Below are 20,890 nucleotides of genomic sequence, written 5' to 3'. Positions count from 1 at the left end.
TTATCTGTAACATTGTAGCTTCTTTGTAATGCAAGGAGGGATAATCAGTGAGTTCATTAGCAACTTGACCTCAGAGTAACCCTCCCAGCATTACAAAGAAGTTACAGATAAAGCCTGCCAGGGACTTGTTTACATCAGCCGTCTCAGAAGGGAGGGAGGAGACAGAAAGAAAAGCTCACACAGAATTTTGTGTCTCCAGCAGAAAGCAGCAGCTGAAAACTGGGGGAAGGAGACTAAATAGATAATAACAAGTATGAAAGGAATTGTTAGTCTCACCATGGGCAGCAACATATGAAATGTTATGTTTGAGTGGAATCTTCATGTATCGTCATTTCACCACGGGTCACCATATATCGTCCTTTTAGGCCACATTATTGGGTTTCTTCCAATGATAACTTTTCATCACATGGATTCAATAGGGAGCTGAAAAGATTTCCGATTTTGATTTGAAGTCGCTTTGAAGTTGATTTGAAGTTGGTATAAATAGATCATGTGACTCCAGCGTTCAAGGTGACACCCAGAAGACCTGATGCTTCTACCAGCCCAAGATCCTGTGATTTGTCACATAGATCCATATGATGCTTCATCTTGGGATTAGCAGATACAACAGAATATACAGCTGCATCACAGCCACCTGAAACTAGATGGGGTAGACTTATTCTTATGTATTGCATAGAGATGAGCGAACCTCGAGCATGGTCGAGTTCATACGAATCGGAGCGTTCGGCATTTGATTAGCGGTGGCTGCTGAAGTTGGATAAAGCCCTAAGGCTATGTGGAAATCATGGATATAGTCATTGGCTGTATCCATGTTTTCCAGACAACCTTAGAGCTTTATCCAACTTCAGCAGCCGCCGCTAATAAAATGCTGAACGCTCCGATTCGGATGAACTCGACCATGCTCGAGGTTCGCTCATCTCTAGCTATTGCAGCCTGATGGTCATCATACACTGTTAGAGAACTCAATTATAATCTTGAGCTCCTCATCTCTTTGGTTCGCTGGTGTTACAAGAAGCCTTTTCTGCCGTGGCGGACCTGACCTGACCTCTGCAATCGGCTCATCGGCCGTCTGCCTTATAAACTGACTGATGCTCAGTGCCGCTCCTCCCCAGGTGCTGGGGAAAGCTGGGTCCAGTCCTGGGAAATTTCTCTTGGCTTTTAAGGACTGGATCCAGCTTTTCCTAGCACCCGGGGGTTAAGTGTATTAAAAGGAAGCCGGCTGATGAGCGGATTGCTGGAATAACGACTAAATTCCTTCCTCTCTAATTACCAACACTCATCTTTTACATAATAGTAGCGATGAGAGTAACTGGAGCATGCTCACATCTAAGCTTTCAGCATTCGATCACCGGTGGCTGCAGCCCTTGGGAGTTCTGGATACAGGCAATGGTCTATGGCTGTATCCATGTTTTCTGTCTTGTGCAGCCACCAGTAATCAAATGCTGCCCGACTGGATGAGCATGCATCAGTTTTGCTCATCTCCGCAAACTACTCATTGGCTGGAATGGGCATCATTTATCCTCTGTTGATGTTGTAGGGAAAATGAAAACTTTCAGGTTTTCCTGATAGTCTCTTTGTAAACAGTTTAGGGAATATTGTCATTCAGCATGTTCTAAACTCCTGTCCCTCCAGCAGTAAACCAGCGTTCTCTTCTATGGGCCACCGAGCTGATCTAAAGATTGTTCAGGCTCCAGCTACAATGACCCTGCAGCTTTATTTCAAAGTTTTCCTGTGAACGCCAAATTGCCACTTGAATTGGGCCGCAGCTCTCGTCCTTTTTAAATGGATTGCCGTTTATACAAACCGAATTCTCAGAATGCATCATCATCACTTTTAAAAGGGGTGCTCCAGCAGAGAAATTTTTCTTTCAAATCAACTAGTATTAGATAAAGCCAGACGCCAACACCTAATGAAACGGAGTTACAGCTGTTTCACACGCATGGCCGCTTCTTCTGGAAGAAGCATGCATGCGCGTGAAACAGCTATAAATCCGTTCCATTAGGTGTTGGCATCTGCTGAGTTGCCCAGTATGTCCTATGAATTTTAAACACACGTTTCAATAAAAGATCACATCATTTGGTGAATGCCCTCTCCACTCTGCTACACTTAGACTGTCATAATGCACTTGTATTTTGGAAGAGTGAGCACCAACCAGCGATCAAGATTTATTTGGGTGCCCGAAGTTGCTAAGCAATCCCAGTTTTACCTTAGGGCAGTGCCGGTGGCTTCTGTACTACATAAAAGAAAGCCAGAGATTTCTAATTTACTTCTATTAAAAAATCTCCAATCTTCCAGTACTTGTCAGCTGCTGTATGTCCTGCAGGAAGTGGTGTACTCTTTCCAATCTGACACAGTGCCCTCTGCTGCCACCTCTGTTCATATCAGGAACTGTCCAGAGCAGTAGCAAATCCCCATAGAAAACCTCTCCTGTTCTGGACAGAGGTGGCAGCAGAACAATATTAGAGCTGAAGGATAATTTTTTTGGGGAAAACTCTAGTACCTTCTTGGCGCCTCCAGCCTGGACACATGATGAGATACAGCTGGACATGGAGGATACTGTCAGTACAGTCACTCAAAGACGTTACAGCTCAGCCTGTAGATTCTGCACTCTTACGCCCTCTGGTGGCAACACACAGTATCTATAAATTTGGTGTTCTTGTTTTCTCTCAATGACCAGACAGACAGTGTCTCCCGACTGCCGCGGTGCTGTGACAACGGAGCAATGACTTCATACTAGACACACGCAGATGCCTTTATCCAGGTTTTCTTTATTCTTTTTTTTTTTATGTAGGCTGAAGCAATCGTTACAATGTACGGGGAGGCACAGTTACAGCAAAAAGTCATTTAAACAATGTAAAACAACCTGCACAGGGAGAGGTCAACTCTCAGTACAAACTAGCAACTAAACACAAGGGCAGAAGGATCACGTACTCCTTGTCGTAACGACTCGCGTCTTCTGCCGTGACACTGCGATACAATATGCCAAAAAGAACACAAAACAGAACGATAAAAAGAGGGGGGGCGTAATCCTACGGTGAACGCGGCGGTGTTCTCATACTAAACGTTAACTGGTCAGGGGGGAATGACAACCACGTACTTCATACTAGCCACTTAATTCATTTCAGACATGGATAACTGTGTCCTTATATAAAGAAAAGAAGGAGGTGGACCCATCAGGTGCACACAGTGGGGGCGGCCATTTTGTCAGCTATCTCAGTACTTGTAAGTAGGCATCCAAAGGACTCACTGATCGCTAGGAATATATGCTGGTATTGAATTGCTGAATATACAACATGTCTGCTATGATTTCCACTAGGTTGCCATGTTCTTAAAGGGTGCCGTAATGATGATGGTTATAGTGTCAGATTCATGTGTTATGGGCAGCCATTTTGTTAGCTGTACCAACAGTCACTGTATACTATTCACAGTCACTAAAGGGGTCAGAAACATCTCTGTTTTGGTGATTAGATGATGGCTGTAGGTCCGGCTAGTCCACCAGAAAGGGACCAACTCTCTATTCTGGTTTATAGTAGTCCCCGTACCTTATTAAAGGGGAGAAAAACATAGCTGCTTTCTTCTAGAAACAGTGCCACACCTGTCCTGAGTTTGGGTGCGGTATTGCTGCACAGTTCTATTCATGTGAATGGAGCCTTGTGGTAATTAGAGATAATCAAACAGCGCTGATGTTCAGGTTCGTTCAACTCGAACCATCGGCATTTGACTCCCGCTGCCTTCCCGTTCCGTGGGGAAGGTGGAGACAGCCCGAGTACCGCCTGGAAAACAGGGATACAGCCTAGGTTACCAGGTGGTCTCCACCTTCCCCACGGAACGGGAAGGCAGTGGGAGTCAAATGCCGATGGTTCGAGTTCGAACGAACCTGAACATCAGCGCTGTTCGATCATCTCTAGTGGTAATACCACACACAACCTGAGAACAGGGGTGGTGTGGACTTTGGAAGAAAGAAGCCATGTTTTTCTAATCCTGCATAACCCCTGTATAACTGTATGTTATCGAAAGTTAGCATTTCAAGGGAATTCTTAGAGGGACATTTATTTACAAGTTTTACAGGGAATGTTTCACCCAGATTTTTTTTTTACTGATTAAAACCAGAAACTGACATGTCTTTTTCAGATTGAAAATCTATTTATATAATTTTTTTGTACTTTATTATGGAGGCAGCCATCTTACCTGAGTTGTTTTTAACAGCATTTAGAGGTATACTTTACAGCAAGCCCTATGGAGATAGACACAGCAATTTGAAGCCTATTTATTTAAATTAGGCATGCACTGTGACCTGTGCAGAGGTCACTTTAAGGATGGTGGGCTTAGCTCTAAACATTGCCTTTATGGAATGGTGTGTCATCTATATACTGGAGTCCCCTCTATTCCTGTCTGTGATAAGGAGGACATTGCTTGAAAGTGATCTCTACAGAGCAGGAAGTATCAGCTTTTAATGTTTAGTGGCCAGAATGGAAACTGCAAGATTTCAGGATTATAGAGTAAAATTAGAAAATTAAAAAAACTAATTGAAAAATCAGGAAAACATAATATAACTAAAATAATGGGGGAGATTTATCAAACATGGTGTAGGCCCAGTTTCCCCTAGCAACCAATCAGATTCCACCTTTCATTATCCACAGACTCTTTGGAAAATGAAAGGTGGAATCTGATTGGTTGCTAGGGGCGACTGAGCCAGTTTCACTTTACACCAGCTTGATAAATCTCCCCCAATATGTATTTAAAAACATGTTTAACAGAAAAGTGGTAATTTTCTGATGACATTCCCTCATCATACATGCTATGAATTCAGAGGGTGGCTTTACGGTTGGTTTAAACTTTTCTGGATTTGTAAAGAAAAACTTACTAAAAAAAAAAAAAAATCATTAGTCTTTTTTTCTTAATTTCACCATGCCCTTTAATAACGCCGTACTGCAACATAACATGTGGAAAGGAATAACAGCAGCGTACGTCTTCATACATGAAACACGACAACTTCACAAGTTACTTTACATCTTGAACGATAGCCAACAAGGAATTTGCAGAATTGGTTTTCTGAGACTAGCACCTTTGACGATATTGCATTTTGGCATCAATGATCCAATGTGCCCGGGGGGGCCCTCAGGCTCTAATAACCCGCCATGTATCACCCCTCGTATGGGGACAAATACTTTATCCTGTCTGCTGATCCTGAAATACATTTCTACAAGTGATATTGCTCTAGAAAGAAATATTAATGCCATTTATATACTGTATAAAATAGAGGATTTTGTGTTGGGGTGGATTTTTTTTAAATATTGATGCAATGGAATCGGGAATTTGATGGGTGTGATGAATGTGATTGCAGGTATCGTGGGATTGGTTTACAGGTTTCTTTAAAAATTTCCTGACAAAAAACTACAGATAAAAGAAAATGCTAAATAATACAATAAAAAAATATTATTCTAAAATTTTTGGAATTTTTTTTTATCCCTTAACACAGTCAGTGGCACGACCATGCAAGTGTTATGTTTCCTATATAGGTCTATATATATATATATATATATATATATATATAATTTCTCCTGAAATTATGGCCTCTAGGTATCGATCCAGTCCCGAAAATCACAAGTACCTACACTGGACCACTTTGGGCTCCGCAACTTAAAAACTTACAGGATAAACTGACCATAACAACCGATAAGAGCTAAGCTTGAGAACAGGATTTTTTTAAATTTTTTTTTAGCTCCAGTCGCCTTTTAACATCTTGAAATGAAATTTTTTTTAAAAAGATTTTTGGTTCACAGGATCAGTGTTCAATTTCAAATGAAAAAAAAGCCCCTCTTTTATAGGATCTGATATTGAACCAGCAGTCAGGATAACCTAAAAGAAAAAAAATCACAGGTCTCTCTAGCATCTCTTACGTATTTTAAAACTTCTGCAGATTTCTTTTGACCTCTTAAATTGGAGGTGACCGCAAAACCTAGCGTGATCCATTTTAGTCTATATACATATATTACTGTTTTTTAATTTTTTTTTATTTTTTTGATCCTTAAAGAAAATGTGCTACAGTGCTATTTCCCACCATGAAACAGTCTAAAAATACATAACATATAACCAAAAAGAGCCATTTTACGGAGAATATCCTCAAAACAAACAAAAACAAATTCTTCCTTAATGGAAGTCCTGTGCCAAATTTGTGTCAAAAATTTGAAAAATTTACAAAAAGAAAAAAATATATATATTGTTTTGTACAACCATTTGCCTCCACAATACTTAACAGCGATGAGTGGGTGTAAAGTGTCGTTCAGACGTGATCAAACTATTGAAAACTTGACCCAGCCAGCTGGGTCTTTCAAATGTGAATACGTAATTTTTTTTTTTTTACATTTTTTTTTTTTTTCCAATTCTATTTTACATCTGTGAACTCCCAGCTAATGTAATTGTTTCATATCTTTATAATTGCCTTAGCCTTTTTTTTTATGAATTATTATAATTAACATTAAACTTAACCCCTTATTATGTTAGTATTGGTGAGATAATGTGAGCGCACATATTTATTTGAATGGGAAAAAAAAAAGTTGAGTGCTTTATGACATAGGAAAAACAAGCGGGACATTTACAGCAGCCATTTCTTGTGCTAGATCCCTAGACGTGTGATCTCTCATCGACAGCTATTGCTTCAGCCCCCAAAAAATGGCTGCCAACAATATATGAGAATATTAAAGGGGTTAAATATTTTTTTTTAAATAAACATGGCTGCTTTCTTTCTAAAACAGTGTCACACCTACAGGTCATGTTCAGTATTGCAGTTCAGCTATATTCCTTTAATATACACACACAGTTCATCGCTAAAAGAAGCAGCCATGTTTTACCCCTTTAAATGTAAGCTGTCCTATAAATTCCCGTCTTATCAAGTCCTAGCATAGTAAGGGAATACATAGGGTACTCAAAGTGACACAATGGTTCTAATATATTACATTGAAGATGGGGTCCAAAGCACTTGGTAGAACAGGAACACTGGGTTTGGGTATGGCTTAGGTGGTCTACCATGGAGCTACAAGCAATGACTAGATTACAGGTGACGTTTGTGTAACAGCATATGTTATCATGGCGTTCTTAACCCTTTATTCCCCCTGGTTACATGCTATTTTTTTATATTGCTCTTAATTGTTAATAATTTATAACAGTTAAAAAAACGGGAAAAAAATATTCAAAAATAACAATAATAATTAAAAAGAAAAAAACCTAAGCTTGTAGTTGTGTATAGGAAAATCTAAGCTGCTATTATTCGGAGGTGTTCTACACCTTATCATCCTCTGGCTGTGCAACGGTTGTTGAACTACGTCTCCCATCATGCCACAAAGGAATACTCATGCTTGATTTATACAAAGTTTTTTTTTTTTTGTTTAAGTTTTTTTTCGTCTTTGAGAGGGTACAGGGTTCACAAAAACAGTCCTTTGTCTGTTACGATGCACACTTCTTGTCCCATCTCAAGCAGGTTGAAAAATTTACAAAGATTTTATACATAGAAAATGAAAGGGAGATTTTGGCACTTTATGGAAAAAACGGGAACAAAAAATTGGAAGGAGCCACAAAAAAAAAAAATTAACCAGGAAACATAAAAGGGGAATTAACTATGTGCAGAAGTCAAATCACTATTTACAGTGTGAGGAAACGGACAGATAGTAATCTTGCTCTTCTACTCTGCTTTATCGTGAGAATATATATTTATATATATATTTTCTTTTAAGAGTCAACCCTGTGTACACTCCTAAACAATCCGCCGATCATGGACTGGAATGAGCTAAAGAGAGTTGCCAGGGTGAAGTTCGCTAGTCCCGGCCTTAGCAATGCCATTTCTTCTAGGAGAGCCGAGGGGCAGAGCGATCATTCGTGGTGGTTCTCTTAAGTTTAACTCCACGGCGGATAGCGATCAGCATATCTTCTCCTTGAGGTGCCTCCGATAGAGTGGAATCTGTTGCCCCTGGATTGGCTTGAATTGGGGCATCGGGGATGGATCCATCCTGGTCATCATCATCTTCATCCATTTCTGACCTCCCTTGCCTCTGTTCTTCCATGATCATGCCTTGAGGTCCCGGGACTGGAGGGTTTATGGAGGCCTGGCCGCTCCACAGTGAAGTTGGTATTTCGCCTGAAAGCACCGCAGCTTCCATGAGGGAAGGAGAATCAGGACTTTGCTCAGAGCCTTCTTCGCTTGTGCTGGTGGGAAACCCACCAGGCATATCAGGCACTGTGGGGGTCTTCACAGGTATAACCGGTGTCTTTATTGGTATGGGACCTCCTCCAATGGTGCCACGTCTCACCGAAGGCTTGGTGGATGGTGTCCTACGAATGGTGGCCACACCAGGAGTGACAATTACAGGTCCGAAAGCGGCCGGTATCCCAGCGGTGGAGGCTGGACGTTTAGCCTGGAACATCCTCCTGTAAGACTGGCTGATATCACTGTTTCGAGGGATGGTGGAAGATTTATCGAAATCTTGTTGATCAGGTTCTTGGTCTCCACTTACTGAGAAGTAATCATAATCTGAAACTGAAGATAAGAAGAAAAAATGGTTGAAAACTTGGTTTCAAGGAAAAATTTTATAGCAGGTTCCATAACTTATCTAGGAAATTCCCTGCCACGACCTCGCTTCTCACAGACATCACTACAGAAATATCGAAATACTGTCCCGGTAAAATCTTAATCCTTAATAACATCACTATCGAAATAAGTAGGAATTGTCCTAAAAACTGGGTTATGGGTTATGGGTTATGAATGTCCATGGTTATAGTGGAGTCCTAGGTGCACCATGTACCTTGAGAAGGGATGGTATCTTCTGAGCAGCATGGGGTTGTTGTCTGTGTGCTGTACCCACTGGAACATTGTAAGGAATCTCTGCTACTCCTCTGCGTATCCAGCTGCAATCCTCTGCTCAACGCCAGGGCCAACTCATCACAGTTTTCCGCTTCTTCCCCTTGCTGGAAAATAAAAGAGAGGAAGAAAATGAACACCGTGCACCAAGCCTGACCATGACCCACCACCGATAGAAGTCATTTCATCCCAGTCAACAAACGTGTCATCCATCATAAGATTGTCTGGATCTACTCCTATGTGGAGACTACACCCCAATTTTGCCAGGAGAACCCATGCAGAAGAGATCACTACAGTAGGCAATAAAGCAAACACTCAACAAGTCAACCATGGGTTAGAAGCAGAAGAAGAACTTAAGAGACGTGTGGTTAGAAGCAGAGACGACCCATGGCATCACTCTTTACCCTGGACGTTGCCGGTACACTGCCGTTCCTGTGCAATCGGGCATCAGTGGTTGGTCCTAGAGCTGAGGTGTAGCCTCCTCCACAAGGATCAGCTTCACGCTTACGTCTCTGAAGAGTGTTCACCATAGGCTGGTCGTATGGACCTGGCTTAGCCCAGTCCTGGATGAAAGGTTACATGCTGTATGTATACATATTCAACACACTTTGTTCACTCAAGAAAGGATGGTTTAACCCTTACATAACTGCCCCTACATAGAGCAGAAGCAGCCGAGCAGACTGATATATAGTTTTGTAGGGAAAGAGTCAGTAGAGAAGTAGAAAAGTCCTGGGATTAGGAGTCAAGTGGGCAGTCCTACTCAGTTATTGACAGCCTTTCTTGAAGGGAAATTTGGGGTGTCAAAAAAAAAAAAAAGAAAAATGCACTGGTACTACGGGAAACCATAAAAAACATATTCTAGCCATCCTTGTTCCCGCCATTCTTCCAGAGCAGACCCATCACATCGCTTCTTAAAGAGCTGTGCGCTGGCAGCAGAGAGAAAGATGGCGGCAGTGGGTGTGAGGAAAGCAAGTATATTTTTTATAGTTTCAAGCAATAGCAACACATTGTCTAAAAACTCAGAATCCCCTTTGAACGAGCATGCATGAAAAATACTGTTTAGCTCCTCCCACTGGACTCCTAAATCCACATTAATGCATATAATACAAGTTTTCCAGAATATTTTTCCACATAACTATATATTTATCTGCTCAGCTCCTCCTGCTCTATAACATGCTGCCTGCAGATTATTCTGCATGTTTAATGTGCCAGATTCCCTCTAACACAGGGATGGGAAACCTACGGCCTTCCAGCTGTTGCAAAACTACAATTCCCATCATGCCTGGACAGCCAAAGTTTTGCTTTGGCTGTCCAGGCATGATGGGAATTGTAGTTTTGCAACAGCTGGAGGGTCACAGGTTTCCCATCCCCGTTTTAACAAATCAGTATGCAGTAAGCTCCTGAGCGCCCCCTAGGAATCATCAATAAAAAAGATGTTCAGAGTTGGAATTACTGTTCCTATGTTAGACACCCGATGGGCAAGGGTTACAAATATCTCACCTGCACCAATGATATACAAAAAGAGAAGAGCTCACAAGCTTAAGGTTTTAACCATTTCTAAGAAGAGTAATTCATCTAAGTGAGAAGAAAACATTGTAGGTATTAAAAGAGAGAGGTCAGATACAGGAAGAGTTACAAGAAAGAAGGGTTCACCCAGATGACCCATAATACCTCAGTGCACAACCCCCTTCTGTATTACAGTATAACTGCTCAATGGGGCAGACAGAGCACGACCACCAAATAGGCTAGGTGACCGTGTCCTATAGGGGTGCCAATGGTCAGCAAGAAAGGGTATATAAAGGATAGGAACCTGGACATATAGATATAAGGCTGGGTTCACATCAGTGCTGTTCCTTCCTCTGTTCTTCACAATCATTGGAAAAGAACAATGAAAAAATTTTTTGCTGATGGGTCAGTTGCACAATGGACACCAGTGGCACCCAATGGACTTCATCATTGTGTGTATAACTTTACTGGACAAAATGGTGTGGCCTGCTGGTATTTTTAGCTGATCCTGTGATCAAATGTGAACTCAGTCTTAATAGTAGAAGTCCATCATTAAGGTGGATGTGCAAAGGCCAAAAAAAGTATAAGCAATAACAACCATCAAAAATTCAGATCATTGGGATATTGATGGTGTCCAATCATCAAAACTACTGATAGTCTACGGGTGATGGTGGAATACCAGATATTTTGAGGACCCATGCATAAGTAGTTGCCATTAGATTGGATAACTTTATCCAAGACTCTAGACCGGGGGTTGTGCAGAACAGAGGTTTACAGAATAGACAAAAGTTTTCAAAAAGTCTGAAAGCTATTAGTTTAGTTGTTTAGGAGAGTCAGGCTGTATGACTTATAGACGAACCTTCCAGCTGGGGATCTTAGACGATGGTAACATGCCCGGCCCAATGGTGTAATAGTGATGACAATCTGAGCTGGACCGGGTCCAAGGACGGGAGGCTGGGAGTGGGTAATGGGTGAAATGACCGGCAGAGGACAGGTCATTGGACAAACTAAAGTGGTAATAGCCATTAGACAACTGAGGACAAACAACACAGAGGGAAGAGAACAAAAGAGGGAAAAATAAATCAATATGGTGGTCAAATGAGGGGGAAGGGGTCAACAAAAGCAATGCAGGACTTAAAGAGGTTTACTATGAAAAACATTTATCACCTATCTACAGCATAGGAGATAAATGTGTGATCGCTGGAGGTTCAATCGCTGGAATTGACCCCGATCTCAAGGATGGAAGGTCCCCTGTGCCCCATGTAACAGGAGAGGCAGTAACCATTCACTTCTATGGAACTGACAGAAAAAGGATGTTCCCCGATCTGAAGCCAAGAGCTGGGTGACCACTAAGCAGTCAGTCATCACAGCCCCCATAGGGATTGTCACTGGCTTTAAAGGTGAGCCTTGGAACTAGGCCGTAGCTAGTTTGAAACAAGCTGGGTGACAACTCCGGGGAAAGTGAGAATGGTCCATATTGATAGCCACACGTCTTGGTTTGGCAGCCCGGAAAAAAAAAAAAACAATACTCCATAGGGGAAGCCATTTTGCACCATAAGACAATGGGGATGATTTGGGAAACTGTTGTTGTTGCCCATAGCAACCAATTATGGCAATATTCATTTCTCAAAGTACTTTTGCTGTACTTGGTTGCCATAGGCAATTAAGATTTTAAAAAAATCTTTTAGACAAGGTTAATAAATCTGCCCCAATGTCACCGGTCTCATGTGGTGTAGTTCAGAACTACAAAAAACATGGCTGCCCTATCTCAAATACAAACCAAGCAGCCATTTTGTGCATACCACCCCTATGCAGATACATGTCTCCATGGTAACAGACGACAAATCCTCTGTGGTCTAATCCTGACGTCATATTTCCATCTTCTCCATCTACTTAGTACAAGTATAAAATTAGTTGGCAAGGGGATGGATGGGTGGGACAGACTACATAGGATTTGTAGTCTGTTACTATGGGGACACACAGACTATACACAAAATGGCCATTTGATCATTTTCAAAATTTTTAATTTTAGACAATGTAAAGGTAATCAAAGGCTTTAAATGGATTTTCCAGAATTACAAAAACATGCCTGTTTTCTTCCAAAAACAGCGCCACACATGGCCACAGATTATATGTGGTGCTGCAAATTCCCTAAACTGAAGTGAATAGGGATAAGGGGGAATACCTCAAACAACCTAAAAGACAGGAGTGGTGCTGTTTTTGGAAGAAAGAAGCTATTCTTTTCTAACCTTGGCCAACCCCTTTAAGTAACTGACTGATAATAATTTTATTCATACTGGCTCATTTCCAAAATGGCTGCCCCTGTGGTCAGGTCCAATAAAAATATAAAAGTATAAATAATAAATGAAAGGGAACATAGAAATGGATCATATGATTAAAAAAATACCACAAGATGAAGTGGTCACATTTGATTGATACCTATATTGCTACACGATACACTGTGCACCAGAATAGCGAGTGCAGCTCTGAAGTATAATACAGGTATGTATGTATGTATGCAATGTACATTATATATTAACAGTAATACAATGTTCATACACATAATTTAAGATATTTTAAGCATTTTACAACTTTTAACATATTAACCTATATGGCAAACATGACGGACAATATACAGTATACAATACAACAACACTTTAAGGGAAACTGTCACCAACACAATGCTATATAATCTATCAACATCATATTATAGAACAGGAAGAACTGAGCAGATTGATATATATCTTTGTTGATTCAAATCCCTGATCATTATGTTTTAAGGAGTCCAGTGGGTGGAGTCACTCAATGGACTGGACTCTTTAGCAGGAAACATCAGAGATTTCAATCAATAAATTATAAGTTATACTAAATATTTTCTCATAAAGATATATATCAATCTGCTCAGCTCCTTCTGCTCTATAACATGATGGTGATAGCTTAGATAGCATTTTCATGGTGACCAGTTCCCTTTAAACATGTCTTCCAGTGATATATAGTCCTCTACTTATTTCAATTTATCCACAGTTTTACTGATTGAGAACATTCTAGCTTATTTTCCGTGGAGACAATTGTATCCAGTCTAGACAATGCTCTGTGGCCTCTGTGACCTGAACAACCAAACCCTGGGTTGATAACGCTTTTCAAACTACCAAAGAGATTTGTGCAGCTGCTGCTCACAGAGCATTGCCTAGACTCAGTCCACTTGTCTTCTCGGCTTAGAGCAGGACTAGCTAGAATTGCAACCTGGGAATGTAACCAAGAGCATTTCCATTCATAAAATTAATAAAAATGATGAAGAACTGAAAGACAAGAGATGAATGAACTTTATGTATATAAAATCTGAAACCCTTTCAGCCGACAACTGCTGCAACACCAACAATTCCAGAAATTTTCCTCTGAATTAACATTTTTTTTTATACTTCTTTATATGTATTGTGTGTGTATTGCTAAGTTTGTCATTTGGCACCATTGATTGAGATATTGCAGTATGTTACCCAGGTGCATGTAAATCTACTGCACTGGAAATTTAAAAATCTTCAGTCTTCCAGTACTTATCAGCTACTGTATGTCCTGCAGGAAGTGGTGTATTCTTTCCAGTCTGACACAGTGCTCTCTGCTGCCACCTCTGTCCATGTCAGGAACTGTCCAGAGCAGGAGAGGTTTTCTATGGGGATTTGCTACTACTCTGGACAGTTCCTGGCATGGACAGAGGTGGCAGCAGAGAGCACTGTGTCAGACTGGAAAGAATTCACAACTTCCTGCAGGACATACACCAGCTGATAAGTACTGGAAGACTGGAGATTTTTAAACAAAAGTAAATTACAAATCTGTATAATTTTCAGTCGATCTAAAAAAATGCTGGAGATCCCCTTTAAACCCTGAAATATATGAGATATATATATATATATATATATATATATATATATATATATATATATATATGTATACACACTGTACTGTATATATGGATCACACAGCATTCGCTGGTAAATTACAAATCTGTATCATTTTCAGTTGATCTAAAAAAAAATGCTGGAGATCCCCTTTAAACCCTGAAATATATGATTATATATATATATATATATATATATATATATATATATATATATATATACACACTGCACTGTATATATGGATCACACAGCATTCGCTGGCAGCCCCACAGCCCATTCACCTTATCAGTGGAGGCCCAGGCTCCCATGGTGGATCCAGAGCTCACAGATGTAGGGGAGCTGCACTCACTCACAGACTGGCAGGTCTCAGAGGCTTCAGATGAAGCAGAACTGGATGAATTCTGCTACAAGAGGAGAGGAATAGGCAATGTAAGGTGGACGATTGTGACAGCAGAAGGCACAACCGAATAATAGGATGGAAAGTTGGAAACAATTTCTGTAGGGGAAGTCTTTATGGTACCAGGGGAGCAACTTTTGTAAAGCAAGAGTGGATGAAAACGAATACGAGTGACTGAAACATCTACTAAACTATGGAAACTGTCAACAATTCAAGTGAACAATTGAAGGTCGGAACACCCAAACCACAACCAAACTAGGGCAAGCCAAATGTTCTTTTTTTTTCAGTACCAGGATTTTTGACAGTACCCATTTAAAGGGGATAAAGGGTAAAAAAAAGTAAAAGTAATTGGCCTTTGAATGCCAAAATGCATAAAGAACAAAATAGGCTCAGTCTTTAAGGGACATATTCTGTTCAGCCGTTCTGCTAATATGCAGGAGAATAGGATTCTTGCCACACCCCTCCTCCCGTTGCTGATTGACAGTTAACTGCCTATACACAGCATGAATAGATAACTGCCAATCAGCAGCTGGTGGGCAGAGTTTGCTGCTTCTCATGAATATCCAGGACTACTGAGCTCATGCACATAATGGAGAGGACTACTTATTGTCCATTATTCAGGAGGATATCTCTGGATCAGCTGCACAGAACAATGTAAGTGATACATCATTCTGTTCAGCTTCTCTGTCACTAGTTTATGCAACTCTGAGATAGGACAGCAGCAACCTGCTGACAGAGTGAATCTGTCAGTTGTTATTCATATTCCAAACTGCTGATGCTGTTAGGTCTAGGAGACACAGGGTACCTCCCATATATCCAGCTGTGCTTCCATAGTGTAGGAAAATGTTTTTATTCACAGTTTTTACCTAAGGTCAATAGTGCGCCAGGTACATGGAGTGGCAGTGCTCATGCTCAGCTATTGCGCATTCATTCTCTAGCTTTGGAACATTGCTGACTCAGCTACATTCACAAGTCCCATAGAGAGTGAATAGAGTGGGGATTGAGCTACCCTGTTGATAGGAGATAACTTTAAGGACAACCCCTTTAAGGACAGAGCCTATTTTGCAGTTTTTGCACTACTGTCTTCACCTCCAAGCTAAGGGCAGGACTGTGTAGATATAAGAGATGACTCTTACCTGGTTCACAGCTTCTGGCGGCATAGGGGATGGAGACTTTGACTGAAAAGCATCCTGGGAGATGAAGCCGGAGTCGTGGGAGGAGACGCTGGACAGCCTCATGGGGGCCTGCTGGGGCAGATTGGAGCTGCGATAGCGATAGTGCGAAGTGGGTGAGTGTGAGTGGGAACCACTGGATCTGGAGTCACTACTGTTAACGCTGTTCAGACTGCTGTGTGAGACAAAGGAAAGGGGGGCAAGGAAAAGACGAGAGGGGCGGTAAAAGGTTGGGAGGGGTGATTGAGGGGGGTTCGAAAAGAAAATGCAGGGGAAAGAAGAGGGGAAGGGGAAAAGCAAGCACCAAATTAAAACTCCACCAATCTCTGGGCAGCATGAGCACCAAAACACACACAATACGGGGGGAGGCAGCATCTATAGGGTGTGCAATGCTTCAGATGCTGCACATGGAGGGTTTGCATGCAGAACTGCAGTCTTCTTCAATCTGGAGCAAAGCTACAACTCCCATGATGTCCTGGCTGACAGCCCTTGGCCTTTGGCTGTCAGGGCATCATGGGAGTTGTAGTTTTGCAACAGCTGGAGAGTCACATGTTGCAGGACTTTGCATTACTGGATATATAATATCCTTTACATACCCAGCCATAGGTATACACTGCAGGATTGTGCACAGTCATGTATACACACATAGGTTGCTGCATTGAGCATGCTCGTGTGATTCACATGGGGGAGGCAGCATCGCAATGTGCCGGATAGACAACGGGGGAGATATCAAAACTATTAAAGGGGTATACTGGCAAATATTTTTTTTTACACTGGGTGGCAGCAGTAAGAGACAGAGCTGTTTTAGGAACTGCAGAGCTGCTCAAGCCCCAGTCCTGGCACAGTTACATATCACTACTGCAGCTGCATGCAGATACTGAGCCTCTCCTGATGTCTATATAATACATGTTACCATTAGAATAGGCATTACACTGGGGGAAGCTGTCTGTGTCACTAGTGCTGCAGCCTCCCATGAGATCTATATAATAAATGTTACCATTAGAATAGACATTACACTGGGGGAAGCTGCCTGTGTCACTAGTGCTGCAGCCTTTCCTGATGTCTATATAATACATGTTACCATTAGAATAGACGTTACACTGGGGGAAGCTGTCTGTGTCACTAGTGCTGCAGCCTTCCCTGATGTTTATATAATACATGTTACCATTAGAAAAGACATTACACTGGGGGAAGCTGTCTGTGTCACTAGTGCTGCAGCCTCCCGTAATGTCTATATAACACATGTCAACATTAGAATAGACATTATACTGGGGGAAGCTGTCTGTTTCAGTATAGATGCAGCCATGGCACAGTGTATCAGAACAAGTGATAACTGTCAATCATTGCTCACTCTGCTATACTTTGCCAGGGCTGCAGCGCAAATGACACAGACAGCTTCCCCCAGGTGTAATGCCTGTTCGAATGGTAACATGTATTATATAGACATCAGGGGAGACTGCAGCACTAGTGACACAGACAGCTTCCCCCAGGTGTAATGCCTATTCTAATGGTAACATGTATTATATAGACATCAGGGGAGACTGCAGCACTAGTGACACAGACAGCTTCCCCCAGTGTAATGTGTATTCTAATGGTAACATGTATTATATAGACATCAGGAAAGACTGCAGCACTAGTGACACAGACAGCTTTCCTCAGTGTAATGTCTATTCTAATGCTAAAATGCGTCATATAGACATCAGAGGAAGCTCAGTATCATTAACACTGCATACAGATATGTGACTGGGCCGTTCAGCCCTGCCATTCTCAAAACAGCCACTGGTGGCAGCAGAGGATCTGCATTGCCCCTTCCTGTTGCCACTTGATGTAAAAATATAAATGAGAAAAATGCTTTACATCTTCTTAAAGTTACAGTACAAAGCTATAACTTTATAAAAGAAATCTAAAAAATATATTTGTCAGAAAACCCCTTTAAGAATTCCGGGTAAGGACAGCATGCACATAAAACTGTTTTATTGCAAAAATAAAACAGTTTCTCTGAGGGTGAACAGCATTACAATATAGACGGAGGTCTGTGTAACACAAGGGCAGGTCCACTCCTAATGTACTGGGTGGATGCAGCTCCTGGTTGAGCCAGGAATTAAAAGGTTAATGTGCACAATAACATTCATCATCATAAACCCCAACAAGGTGTAATGTATATAACTCACAGCCATATGTAATGGATCGTAAGAATATAGGACAATGCAGAGACCTCACTGACTATCGAGCCGAGTTAAAGGGGTTGTCCAACCCTGAGGTGGTGGTCAGACGAAATATATGTGATTATTCCAAGAGGAAAATTAAAGGGGATTTCTTTTCCTTTAAACTGGTGTTAGAAACTTATATAGATTGGTAATTTACTTCTATTTAAAAATCTCCAGTCTTCAAATACGTATCAGCTTCTGTATGTCCTGCAGGAAGTGGTGTTTTCTTTCCAGTCTGACACGGTGCTCTCTGCTGCCACCTCTGTCCATGTCAGGAACTGTCCCGATTAGTAGCAAATCCCCATAGAAAACCTCTCCTGCTCTGGACAGTTCCTGACATGGACAGAGGTGGCAGCAGAGAGCACTGTGTTAGACTGGAAAGAATCCACCACTTCCCGCAGGACATACAGCAACTGATACGTACTGGAAGACTTGAGGATTTTAAATAGGAGTACATGATAAATCTATACAACCTTCTGACACCAGTTGATTTTTAAAATAAAATAAAATCAACAGAGTTCCCCTTTAGGGCGGCTTCACATTTCTCCTACATTTAATCCTGGGCAATCCCTTTAAGTCCTGACATGCTTTCTGTGTCCTCATTTTAGAGGTAATCCTGGCACGTTGAGAGATTTAGGACACCCTGTTTGCTATGCACTGAAGTGAAGGGGGGGGGGGGGGCTGAGCTGTAATACCATGCACAAACAAGTGTGGCACTGTTTTAAAAAGAAATGACCCATACTCCTCTAACCCCAAGCAACCCCTTTAAGTCCTTAACCCTTTAAGGACATGGCCCATTTTCGTTTTTACGTTTTCGGTTTTTCCTCCTTGTGTTTAAAAGGCCATAGCACTTGCATTTTTCCACCTAGAAACCCACATGACCCCTTATTTTTTGCGTCACTAATTGTACTTTGCAATGACAGGCTGAATTTTTGCATAAAGTACACTGCGAAACCAGAAAAAAATTCAAAGTGTGGTGAAATTGAAAAAAAAAAAACGCATTTCTTTTATTTGGGGGAAATGTGTTTTTACGCCATTCGCCCTGTGGTAAAACTGACTTGTTATGCACGTTCCTCAAGTCGTTACGATTAAAACGATATATAACATGTATAACTTATATTGTATCTGATGGCCTGTAAAAAATTCAAACCGTTGTTAACCAATATACGTGCCTTAAAATCGCTCCATTCCCAGGCTTATAGCGCTTTTATCCTTTGGTCTATGGGGCTGTGCGAGGTGTCATTTTTTGCACCATGATGTGATCTTTCTATCGGTACCTTGATTGCGCATATACGACTTTTTGATCGCTTTATATTACATTTTTTCTGGATTTGATGCGACCAAAAATGCGCAATTTTGCACTTTGGGATTTTTTTGCGCTGACGCCGTTTACCGTACGAGATCAGGAATGTGATTAATTAATAGTTCGGGCGATTACGCACGCGGCGATAGCAAACATGTTTATTTATTTATTTATTTGTTTACTTTTATTTAAAACCTGGGAAAAGGGGGGTGATTCAGACTTTTATTAGGGGAGGGGGCTTTTTACTATTAACAACACTTTTTTTTTTTTTTTTTACACATATACTAGAAGCCCCCCTGGGGGACTTCTAGTATATACACTTGGATCTCTTATTGAGATCTCTGCAGCATAGATATGCTGCAGAGATCCATGAGATCGGCACTCGTTTGCTTTCGGCTGCTGCAGCCGAAAACGAACGAGTGCCGAGCCGAGGACGGCGCCATCTTGGACGCGTCCCCGGCCGGCATCAGTAACGGAGATCGCTCCTCCGGGACAAGGTCCCGGAGGAGCGATCTCCCCCACTAGACCCCAGGGAAACGTTGCCTCCGGTAATCGGAGGCAGCTGTCAACTTTGACAGCTGCCTCCGATTAGCTAATTAGCGGGCACGGCGATCAGACCGTGCCCGCTAATAGCAGCGGTCCCGGGCTACTCGCGGCACCCGGGATTGCGGCACTTCAAAGCGTGAAGTGCAAGTGAGGACATATGACGTACGCATACGTCCTATGTCCTTAAGAGGTTAAAGTGTCACTGTTGTTTGTTAGTTGTTTTTTTTTTTTTGCAGAAATCAATAGTCCAGGCGATTTTGAGAAACCTTGTAATTGGGTTTATTAGGCAAATCTGCCATTATCTGCGTTCACAAAGACTTTCCCCAGGTCCCCCCCCCTCCTCTCTCTCATTCACTGCTCAGTATCAGGAAATCTCAACTCTTTTACATCAGTCGGGCCTGTGTAATCTATGGAGAGGGGAGGGGGAAGGAGGGAGATTAATCGCCAACAGAGAACAAAGGATTACACAGCGGGAGCCGTATGAAAGCCAATATTCAGAGGTCAGAGAGGTCAGTGCTGACTTCAGAGGAGATATCCTGGTGATGCAGCTGTGAATTAACTCTTTGTTGTCCTGTTTTGGTGCCTCATCTCCCTCCACCCCTCCCCTCTTCATAGAGAACCATGAAAACAGGCGGGAGAGCTTCAAACTACTTTTTCATGATAAAAATGCATTTTTCGGCTAATAAACCCAATTTCTTAAAATCGCCTAGACTATTGATTTCTGCAAAAACAAATTCAACGACAGTGACACTTTAAAGGGGTTTGCCCACGAGGCACACTCATGTCTATCTGCAGGACAGGGGCCCTATTCCAGGGGACGATTATCAATCAGATTATCGTTAAATCGTTTGAATCTAAGCGATAATCGTTCGGTTGAATAGCAGTTAACGACTAACGACCGGACGAGAAATCGTTGATCGTTTAATAAGAACTGGACCTATTTTTATCGTCGCTCGTTCGCAAATCATTTGCACTGAATAAGATGTCGTTTGCAGTAGTGAAGAACGCAATATCA

At 41.7% G+C, this 20,890-nt stretch overlaps 1 protein-coding gene across 3 annotated transcripts in view; it reads right to left on the bottom strand.

The window, feature by feature from the left end:
• Window positions 1-2,748: 2,748 nt before the first annotated feature.
• MTSS1 (MTSS I-BAR domain containing 1) overlaps window positions 2,749-20,890 on the bottom strand; it is a 107,961-nt gene continuing 89,819 nt past the window's right edge. The window contains exons 10-15 of one of the 3 annotated variants that reach the window (XM_069957117.1): window positions 15,784-15,994; window positions 14,532-14,654; window positions 11,217-11,390; window positions 9,256-9,414; window positions 8,796-8,958; window positions 2,749-8,530 (exon numbers count right to left, since the gene is read on the bottom strand). In XM_069957117.1, coding sequence (XP_069813218.1) covers window positions 7,842-8,530; window positions 8,796-8,958; window positions 9,256-9,414; window positions 11,217-11,390; window positions 14,532-14,654; window positions 15,784-15,994 — 1,519 coding nt within the window. In that variant the 3' untranslated portion in view covers window positions 2,749-7,841. The remainder of the gene's footprint in view (window positions 8,531-8,795; window positions 8,959-9,255; window positions 9,415-11,216; window positions 11,391-14,531; window positions 14,655-15,783; window positions 15,995-20,890) is intronic. The other 2 variants (XM_069957118.1, XM_069957119.1) reach the window with 2 other exon arrangements.

The sequence above is a fragment of the Dendropsophus ebraccatus genome, chromosome 2, assembly GCF_027789765.1.
Source record: "Dendropsophus ebraccatus isolate aDenEbr1 chromosome 2, aDenEbr1.pat, whole genome shotgun sequence".
Classification (NCBI taxonomy): domain Eukaryota; kingdom Metazoa; phylum Chordata; class Amphibia; order Anura; family Hylidae; genus Dendropsophus; species Dendropsophus ebraccatus.
The sequence above is the reverse complement of the archived record's forward strand: the minus strand, read 5'-3'. Positions and strand labels throughout refer to the sequence as shown.